Consider the following 11,846-nt stretch of genomic DNA (forward strand, 5'->3'; position numbering starts at 1 on the left):
ATTAAGTTTTTCATTTTTGGTCAGCGGTGCTGTTAACATGTGTACACCACTACACCTGTAACTCATGAGTAGATAGCTCAGGTTGTATAGGTATACAATCGCACTCATGAATTATCATTTACGACTAACACAAGGCCACGGCCCACGAGTGACGGTGGTCGGCGACGATGTTGTGTATTGTTGCCCCTTATGGCTTTATTAAATAGATTGCGGCATGTATTATATTATCAGTCCGACAAACGTACCTACAAAATAGCAAATTTGCATATTATAGAGGTACCGATTTTGTGTTGTTTGGTTTAATATTAGAATGATTAAGATGTGATAAAACTAGAGCTCGGATTTTAATGACCAAAATGTCATTAAAATAATTACCTATGCATTTAAAAATTTTAAAATATTCAATTATAATATGCCTTAGAAAATATTAAATATACCTGTTTTTTCAATAAATATATGGAAAAAAGGTTAATTCAAAAAAATTATTTATTTACTAAGTATTGTGGTATTGAATATTGTGTATTTAAAATTACTTTATCACAAAATTGAAAATATACAGCTATATAAAATAAATAAAAAATTACTTATTAGTTGCGAATCTTATAGTCACATTTTACATAGGATAAGTATTTTAAGTGCCTATCAGGATGACACTGTATAATAATTAATTTGCAGTTGTGTTATAATTAAATAGTTAATTTTGTTGATATTTTCAAATTTGATGGACCTTCGACGATCCAATTTTATATTTTTATAAATATGTATCTAATCTCACAATTTTGTCATTTTCTAAGGGTCTTACTCGTAAACACAATTGACGATGATTATTGATAGTAAAATGGATCATTTTTATACATTATTATACATAGATTTATTAAATATATCCTATTTATATTTTAGAATCAAAAAATAATTTACTATACATGCATTTAAAAAATGAGAGAAAAAAATAAAGTCATAAACATCCTAGCTCTTGACTAAGAACATTATCTGTATTCTTTCGTTAGTTTTTTACGATATTTTCATTTTTAAGTAAGTTATGAGTAGGTATGTAAAATATTAAAATGCTCATAACTCAATACGCCAATAAAATATTCACCATTAACTGCATATGTCAATTTTATGGAATCATGATTTTGTAACAAAATGAACGTTTGCTGGGAATAAATCGTACATTTATAATTATAGCTCTAATTTTGTTACTAAGATTATGGCATATCGGCATTATGGGTCTATAAAATTGTCTCTTGCATAGAAGTTCGCATAGTGGATATATTGAACAATATTGAAAAAAAAAAAAAAACATAATATTAATTACAATTTTCTCGAGTGTGTGTTCTTTATTACGTATAGGAAAAGATAGTTATTAAAGTGTGGAAACCATACAATTTTGCAATATTAGGTATGCAGTATTTTTGAAAATATAAGTTGCTGTTATTCATTCAAAATTCAACCTATATAAAAAATTTTTTTCTTCATATTATAAATGAATAACAAAATGGCTAGGTATTTTAGAATTTTTTTCCCAACCATAGTAAAAAGAAGGATATTATCAATATATGAGTATTTAATTTCCTATCATAATATATTATCTACAGTAAAATTTTTTTGAAAATGTTGAGTTAACTTAAATTTTTTTCCCATTTGACTAGGCTCCAACAAATAAAAAAATAATCAAGGGACCCTGGTGATTATATTTTTTTCTTTACTCTTTTTCCTATGTGTGTAGCTTTAAACGCTGTTATTGGGCACCATACAGGTAAATAATTAAATAATCATAATAAAACAAATACACCTACTCTACAGTCTGCATTTCCATATTAAGGGACGAATAACTATTACAATTGTGAAATAACGAGCAATATTCATGTATTTCCTTCACTAGGTATGTGTAAAGAAATGATAAAGATTATACATTTTCCGAGTAGTTACCGGTTATTGAGATGTCATGTCGAGAATGTATACTCTTTCAGTCGTTCAACTTCACAGTACATACATTGTATCAGAGCAAATTTAGTAGAAATTACTCACTAGCCATAATCTCATAAGTCAATATGGCTTGCACGACAGCAGTGGGACTCAGCAGTGCGCAATGTTTTAAAATAAAAAAAAAGCAGGTAAATGGGTAACGCTCTACTGTAAATTAGGTGTCTATTGAGCATAGGTAATAGGTAGTTACTGTAATGGATGTGTTAAATTTGAATTCAATAATATAAAATCATTGTATATATTTTGTACATGAAAAGCGATTCTGGGCGAAGACAGTTTGTCCGCCTATATATTATATATTACTATTACCTAGGTCTATTTTATGATATTATTGTGAATTGTGATTAAACTATTAAAGTAATTTGCTTTACCATATAATAGTATTTAGTATACTTTAGAAGGTTAAATTCATTTTTACAGAAAATGTGGCATTTGAAAATTTTATTGTGGATTTCAAATATAATAATATGCATGGGTACTCCACAATTTTAAGCATAAACATTAATTTAAAAAAAAACTAATAATAATTGAAAATTTCATATGCCTATACCTCCACATAAGTCAAAATATTTTGAAAATTGTGTGGTGTATAGGAAATGCAAATAGAAAAATTTAGTAAAAATTTCATGTATCTAATATAATTTTTTTTAGAGTTGTATCAAAAACCAAAATCGATTTAATAAAGAACCTATTTTGAGTTAAAATTCCAGTTTTTCTTTGATTTGTTTTAAGCTTTTTCTGGTACTATAAAAATTAGTGGGAATTTTAAATTTTGAACTTCTCAATGCACCAACTAAATTCACTTTCCCACCGGAAAAGGTACTGAAATCAAAGGATTATTTAAACTACTTATCGTGTACAAACACAAAAAAAAAACACACATTATTGTAAAATTAATATATTTATTGGTTTGCTCAGAAATTAAAATCTAGCCAAAAGTCCATGTATAGATATAAGTTTATTTTTTTTTACCTAATAATTACAAATAAGTGCCCTACTTACCCCACCAATACGGAGAACTACTCAATAATGTATTCTTTGAAATATTTTATGTTGAATAATGAATCCTTGAATGTGTAAATATATGGCTACAAAATGTTATATAATTTCGATAAATTATTGAATTTGTAATGAAAAAAACATTTTGTAACTTGTAATTACTTAGTTGACATTCAAATAATTTCAAATGTAGTATTGTTATCTGCTAGTATAAAACCATTAAAAAATATTAGTCCATATTAAGAATCTTAAATTGTCAAGCTTTTTGACACAGAGAATATAATTTTATTGGCATTTATTGATTAAACAGGTACCCAAAAAAATTTAAAATGTTTATAAACAACTCAAAACAAGTTAAAATATTTTGAATATTTTATCAAGTAAAAAAGTGGGTAAAGACTAGGTAATGCTCTGCTGTATGTACATTAGGCGTCTAGAGAGTCACTGTACTGGTTTCGTTACAACAAAATAACTGAAACCATTATTATTAATTTTAATATAATGTGTTTTCGTCAAAATAGGACATACAATTATAATAGAGGTACTTGCTTATCTAATTGAGTCTATACTAGAATATATTTTAATTTTGGCCAACTTTTTTCGATTTTAAAACACTGTGCAGCGTCATTAAATAACAAAATATGTTCTTAAGTGTGTCATCTCAGAGGCTCAGCACAATTTACTTTTCGGACAGTCAAACTAGTGACTTACAAGTTACAAGCAAACATATATATTAAATAATTATATAAAAATATACTATAACATTATGCCCCTATGCTACTTAAAGGTTTATGTATATAGATATATTATACTATTATGTTAAAGGCCGCCTATAGTACACATAGCTATAAATATATCTATAATACATAATGTTGATTGTATAGACAAATTTAAATAAAAATCACACTATATAACAATTAATAATAATTTATAGTCAATACTCAATAAATATAAAATATTATTGACAAATCACGCTATGAATTTGTAATATTTATTATTTTAAAAATAAGTTGAATACTTGTAATTATTAATATTATAAGTATATAAATATCATAAATATATTATAAATGTTTGCAATTATTATATATAATACAAGTTTCTTTTATAAGTTTAAATTAAAATTGTTCAACAGTACAAGAGTACTAAAATAGAATATTTTTGTTACTACATTATAAATTACTATATTTTATATATTATATAGATATACAATTGTATTAAATAATATATATTTTAATTTATTTAGGTATTAAGTCATTCATTTTGATCATAAATTAACATTTAAAGTTATATTTTAATTTTTGAGCAGGGCTATTTTGGATTCATTAGTTTCACAATGATAATTTTATTTTTTGTGTTACTCCCAGGTATAGATAAATAATGAAGTTTATTATCTATATCTGTGGTGTTACTTATCACTTTTTAAAGAGGTAAAAATTCTTGAATATTCAACTTTGAGGGTAATTTCTGGTAGACAATTGTATCTAGTTAATACTTTGATGGTTTAAAAATAAAAGATTGTAGGATTGTAGGAAGAATGAGTATCAACCAAGTTGTGAAATAGGTGAACAACATTTTGTATTGAAATAGGTTTCATATAATAAATACTGCAATTATTTTATACAAAAAAAAACAGCTGAACAAGTCGTATTAAAATTGACAGCGACTTTTTTTTATACTAAAATATGTAGTATCACAACAAAATTAAATTAATTATGTTTACATATCATATAGTATATATACAAGCAGATCCCTGATTCAAAAAAAATAATTCCTTAATTGTATTATAGTTTATTGCGTTTTATTCTTTTACATTCTTTTATATTAGATAATATTCTTACTTTTAAAATGTATAATGGGTTGTCATTCTAATACTTAAAATAACAAAGTAAAATAAACTATGCTAAATTTTAAATATAGTATGTGTTAATAAAATAGTAGCAACAAATGTAGATAAGACGTCATTTTTAAACACTTTATTTGTAGACGTGGGATACTGGCATACTGCCATAAGTTTAATTAGACTTTTAAAACAGATTTCATGAAAATATAGTCAGTCTTTAGATTACCAAGCTAACTAGGTAAACAAAAAATAAAACTAGTTAATTATTTATAAATTGTTGCCTTGTTTATTCAAAACCAGTGAAATGAAATTAATATTTACATATCATTTGTATATAAATACAATTTATAACCAATTTTTTAATTTCGTTATGAAATCAAAATTACAATTTGAATTTATTTCATTTTGAGCAAGACTTAGAAGTTTTTTAAAGTATCAAATTCCCACCTCAAATAATAACGAATCACTCAAAATTATTATGTCATCAAATAATGAGGCAACTTATTTAATAATGGTTTCATGTTTTTTCGTTTGGAATGTTATTACATTTTGTGATTTTTATACTTTTTTCGTATATTTTGATGTTATAACAATATGTACTTTCACACTTAAACATTTTAAATACTTTCACAATTAAAATAAACTTACAGAATTTAAAATAAATATAGTTTTGATTCAATTTTCAAAGCTCATTAGATATTATTTGTTTCATAATTGTAGCATAAAATACTTCGATTTTCTTTACATTTTGTATATCTGAAGTTTTAAACTGCAAGCACTAAAACAAGAATACATACCATTAAATGTTAATATTAGGTATATAATGTATATTTTATAGTATACATATAATATTATATATTTATACATACATATATTTGATGGTATATATCAATCTAACACAAAGAGTATAATTTATTTTAATGTTTTATTCAATAGAATTAAAAAATACCAAGTAATTTTGTATGACTGAAATATTTGTATTAAAAAAAACATTTCATTTAAATTTGATCCTCAAGTATCTATAGTAAATATATAACATCACACTATGCATACTTTAATATAAGGTATATAAATAATGTAATTTAGTTATTTACCGAGATATCATCTGTAACTTTTAATTGCACAGTTGCTTCACTGTGACAATATTTCATAGTGCATCTAACCTAAAAAACAAATATTGCGAGAATTAAATAGCAAAAAAAAAATAACAAATGAGTATATTAATTATTTACAATACAAATGGCTGATGGCTACTATAACTAGTTTTAAAAATAAATTTATTTCCAAGAGAAATTGTAGAGATTAGCATAATAATATAAAATGGTTTTAGATCCATTAATATCCATATTATTATTTTATTCAACATACTTCACACTTGGAAATGTAGAAATCTTAGATAAAAACTATTTTAATGTTTACACATAAACATTGTAAGATTAGTATGGAAAACAATAATTTTTGATGCAGAACTTAACTAAAGGAAATAAGTATCTATTTTGTTTTTTTTTTAAATACAACCAAAATCTAATCTGAAAAAATTATTGTGGAAAACATCAGTAATTCTCCTCCTTGGTTAATTTTAATGGAAATAAATAAAATTACATAAAATAGCTAAAGATAATATTAAATCAAGAAGTTTAATATTTTTATCATATAAAGCTAAAATGTATAGTCATTTATTGACTAGTCACTCTAAATTGAGATAGTTTTATGTGGTTTTTTTTAGTATTAAGTTAAAAGCATGTAAAAAATTTGAATAGGAGCACTTAATTATGATTTCATCAACAGTTAATTTTTTTTTGTATCATTAGAAAAATAGCACATACTGCAAATCTCTCAATTCAACAGAAGTCAGTAGAAAACATACCAACAACATAAATTCTGATCATAATAATAAAAAAAATTAACGATTAATAAGTATAAGTTAATTATGTACATTATGCAAATTTAATAAGTAAATTAAAAAAGCATAATTTAATAATACAATTTTACTCAGAATATTTTAATACAATATTACAGATGATACAAATTACATTTTCAACTTAGTAGAGCTCTTGAGCAAACAAGACAGAAAAGACTTGTTGGACTGTTCCATTTTTATCACTGCAAATATGTATCTTCAGAGTAAGGCGATAGCGTCAAGCTTACATAGCAAGGATTGCGCTGAAAGCGATGAACATTATGCCCCTAACAAGATAATAAAACGTTAATTACCCTGGTCGGATCTTTGAGGAGCAGATTGTACGAGGCGGTTTCGAATTCTTTCCATGTTTTCAGATACATGTTGATGTTAAGATAGTTTCTTAGCAGGTCGCCGGAGGAGAAAAACGAGACAGTCAGAACACTCAGAACGTGAATCTACGAGAATTCACATCAGCGTATTTTTTCCGGAATGTGTCCACGATGCTGAACGCAAGAGAACAGAAAACAATTTAACAATCTGAATTAAGGACAAACCGCTGCGATGACGCTTGTCAATGTTGTCATGCGGACGGAAGGTGACGTCGGTACTTGATGATAATTTGATAACGACGGTGATAAGCTGATAGCGTCCGTGATGTGATGATAAAAGGCATTGGGAGACAAGGTGTTAAACGATAGTTTAATAAAATAACACAGTTACAACTTCATACAGTCGTACTTACGACTTACCAATGTCATTTATTTCTGTACTGATAATTTTATAAAAATATAATAATTGTAAACATAGTCATGCTTGTCTCAGAGAGATTTACAATTCTTTTGATGATTAAGAAAAGTGAAAAAATAGTAGGTAAAAAGGGAACAAACTTTTGAAAATTGACAAATTACATCAATTTAGAAGTTTATAAAAATGTTTTTATTTATTTCTAAGAATTGAAAATTGATTACAGATTTCCCTTAAGTTTTTCAACATTTAATAACAATAAAGTTTACTAGAAAGTCTAATTGATTATTTAAGAGCGTTGAAATTAGACATTGGATATTCATCAGTAAATTATCAAATTCTCAAACAACAATATTCTTATTTGGTTGTTATTCAAAAATTAATAATCATAAGTACTTGACATTTTCATCAAATGTTTATTTTGTCATTGTCCATACATGATAAAAATTAAAAAATATTTTGATTTGTTTTGAGTTATTTATAGACATTTGAAATTTGAAATTGTTATAGTTATTCAATTTATGAATGTTAATAACATTTTTTTTTTTTGGGGGGGGGGGGTCAAAAGCTTGGCAATTGAATACAAGATTCCTCATAAGTAATAATAGTAGCAGTTAGGTATTTATTAAAGATAGGTACATAGGCCCTCTATTTTAGAAGTATTTACATTTTAAAGTTTAGATGATGTCAACATTTATCAAAATGTTTTTAATTTTAAAATTATTTTGTAGTTAAAAATTATAAAATGTCCAATTTGTATAGCTAAGGATAGACAATTTATAGCAAGGATTCTCATAAATAGTTCATACTGTAACCAACAAATCGAAAAAATATAAAAATACAATTATTGTTTACATAGATACATTTTAAATTTAAATTTGGACAAAATCACATATTAACATTAAGAATAGGTAATGGTTTTAGTTATTTTGTTGTAACTTAAAAATGCATTACAGTGGCTCTCTAGATACCTCATGTAGGTATATACAGTCGATTATTATTCATTACCCAGTAAGTTACTAGGTTTTTATTTTATTACTTCGCGATTTCTGGGTGTGTTGATCAAATGTTTTTCTCTGAATTACGTCAACTACCTATATCAATTAGTTTGGCAGTCGTCACTCGTCATAACCATACATTTAAAAAAAAAGGTCATCTTTCAAATCCATAATTTTTATGCACCACACAGTTTTATCAACATTAAACCAATTTGGCAATTTATACCTCAAACATTGATAGTATCAAACATATTATGTAGAAACCAATAACACACATTTATCTAAAATCGTATTAATGTATTATCGTTTAGAACAGCACACCAGTTAATCGTATTTAATCAAAATCACAAAATCAACCTAATTAATTATCGGTTTTTGGTAACTGTATTTAATATTATGGTTATAAATATTTAAGTTTTCATTATGTTGCATTTTATATTATAGATTATAAGCGAAGAGATGATGTATTGATTTTACAATTGATGTGTGTTTTTTATTTTTGTGTCAGTTATCACGGTTTGGGGCAGTAAAAGTGCTTCGATTTCTTCAACAGCAACTTTTCTGGCAAGAAAGTGAATCTGGTTGGTGCATTCGGGAGGTCGAAATAGTTTTAAAAGCTTGAGGAAAACAAATAAAAAATTAAGGAAAAACGAGAATTTTTACTCAAAACCAGTTTTTGAACAAATTTATTAATAAAATGTAAAATTTTTAAAATTTTAAATTCGTATACAAGATTTCCTTAAAATTTTCCCATATTTAAGAACAAAACAAAAAATTTCTGAAAGTCAAGTACCTACATTTTTTATAACCTTTTGAAATTAGACATTGAATATTCACCCGTAAATTAATAAATTCTCATACAACTTTTTACTATTTTATCTTATTTTGAGTTATTTAAAGACATTTGAAATGTTCATTTTTTTAAATTATTTAATCCATAAATTTCAATAAAATTGTTTTCGTTGTGTCAAAAAGCTTAAAGATGTAATACAATGTTTCTCATAAGTTGTAACAACAGCAGTTTAGAAATATCAAATGACAAAATTCATCAAAAGTTTCAAATTATTTTGTAGTTAAATTATAAAACGTTCAATTTTTATAGCCAGAATTAAAATTTAAAACAATGATCTTCATAAATAGTTCACACTATAACCAATAAATCTAAAAAATATATTATAAGCACAGTTATTTTTTACTTACATTTACAGTATTTTATACAATATACAGTATAAACACAACATTTTCAAATGCAGTTATTTTGGCAAAAATTAATTTAACCTACTGTAGTACCTATGCTATTACCTAATAACAAAATAAATTAATTTAATCACAATAATATCATATAGTTTATACTTAGTAATAGTATATAGACTGACAGGAGGCCATCTGTCAATTCTGACGGAATGTTTTTCGTGTACAATAACGAATATTATTGAATTTAAATTTAATACGTAAATTACACAGTGACTCTCTAAGACACTTAATGTACAGCAGAGCTTTACCTACCCACTTCGCTACTTTTTTTGCCAACTTCAGTAGTCAAGTACCTTCTTGAGTAATTCAATTTTATAATATGATTGCATTCATAATTGAAGAATAATAATATTTGAGTAGATATACTAAAATTATAATGACTGCATAAATTAAATAAACATTTATCATTATTTTCTCATTCTGTACTTGTGTATGTACTCTTTATATGGTTAATCATGGATAATTTTTACTTTGAACTCGTTTTTAGACAGAACAAGATGACTTCTATATAAGTGACTAACAATGAAGATAAGATAATGTTTTCTTGAAAAAATACGAGTGTCAAGATATATACTTCAGTTTAAGCTCTTTAATATATTGTTTATTTTACGTAAATCTCAATATTTTTTTGTTGTATTATGTTATTAGTTACTAGTTAGTGTTACTATTTATTGCAACTTATATAAACTGTTTAAATATAATTTTAAATAAAAAAATTACTTTTTTTGTTAAATTAGAAATGTTGAACTGGAGGACGAAAAAGCCATCTCAAAATGTACAGCTCAAATACTCCGGTAAGAAAATACTTTTGACTATCAGATATTTTGTATTCAAACATATTCAAAATATACATAGTTATATTTTACAATATAATATTATTAAATATATACTAATATATAACAGGTAGATATGTAGACCGTAGACTGATTCAGACTCAACATAGGTATCCAAGTTATTTTTTAATTGACTAAAGGTAATCGTCAATGGGGATCTACTTTAATATGGGTAATTTTTGTTATGAGCTTTAAGAACCACCAGGGTCTTATTTGCTTCTAATTTCTAAAACCAATTTATATTCCATATCTCTCGTTCGTAAACCAGATCCATGTTTCCATTCCAATAAGGTCCTCTTTATCAGGTCTTTTCTAACAACATCAAGACATCTTTTGTCTTCGTTGTTTTCTTGGTATTTTCCGATCGATTTTATTTATCATTACCATCTTATTATTTGAGATAACCATCAGCTCTCCATGCATGACCAGCCCAAGCAAGTCTCGAGTTTCTCACAAACTGCATTATGTCCTAATTTCTACACAGATTCTTTAGTTCCTCATTTGATCTCCTAAGCCAAAATATAGGTAATAATGTATTATAATAATAGTTTGTATGAATGTGACATTTTACTGGGTGTAAATGCTATTAGTTTATAACAGCTATTGTATTTAACATATGTAGGCATTGATATATTTATTAGTTGTATATTTTTTAAATTAAATTTTAAACTGAACCCAATAAGCTTTTTCCTTTGTGTATTACGGTGTACTTCAGTGCCTCACATAATATACGAATTGTATCCCATTTACTATTATAAGTATCACGATATGTAGGTTGATTAAACGTTCAAAAACATTGCATTTGTTATATTATTATAAAAGTGTATATTTATATCATATTATATCTATTATCTATAATATTATAAAGCTAAAGAGTTTGTTTGTTCAAACGCATTAATCTGTGGAACTGCTGGTTCGAATTGAAAAATTATTTTTGTGTTGGATAGTTCATTTGTCGAGGAAGGCTTTAAGCTATATAACATTACGCTGAGACCAATAGGAGCGAAGCATCAGTGAAAAATGTTGCGAAAATTATTCATATTTGAAAGCTTCTGTTGCGCTCGCTGCGTAAACGGTTCAAGTTACTCAAAAAATATATATGAAAAGTACCAAGGGATGTTATCGTTTTTATTTAAAATACAATATATTTTTATATTCAAAAATACACATGTATACATATTCAGCAATTTATTAAGGTTTGAGCTCTACTGCGAAATTGTGTTCGTGTGATGATAATAAATTGCCATAATAAAGTAGGGATTAAAGATTAACTAAGACAATAAATT

General features: G+C 25.6%; 1 protein-coding gene across 1 annotated transcript; it reads right to left on the bottom strand.

Moving 5' to 3' along the window:
- Nucleotides 1-4,905: 4,905 nt before the first annotated feature.
- On the bottom strand, nt 4,906-7,478 carry LOC111036287 (signal recognition particle 9 kDa protein). Its single transcript, XM_022318281.1, has 3 exons — nt 7,043-7,478; nt 5,923-5,991; nt 4,906-5,606 (listed from the first exon to the last, which is right to left on the bottom strand). Exons 1-3 carry the CDS (start codon nt 7,109-7,111, stop codon nt 5,511-5,513), a joined length of 234 nt encoding a protein of 77 aa, XP_022173973.1. The 5' UTR covers nt 7,112-7,478; the 3' UTR covers nt 4,906-5,510.
- Between the last annotated feature and the right edge of the window lie 4,368 nt (nt 7,479-11,846).

The sequence above is a fragment of the Myzus persicae genome, unplaced genomic scaffold, assembly GCF_001856785.1.
Source record: "Myzus persicae strain clone G006 unplaced genomic scaffold, MPER_G0061.0, whole genome shotgun sequence".
Lineage (NCBI taxonomy): Eukaryota > Metazoa > Arthropoda > Insecta > Hemiptera > Aphididae > Myzus > Myzus persicae.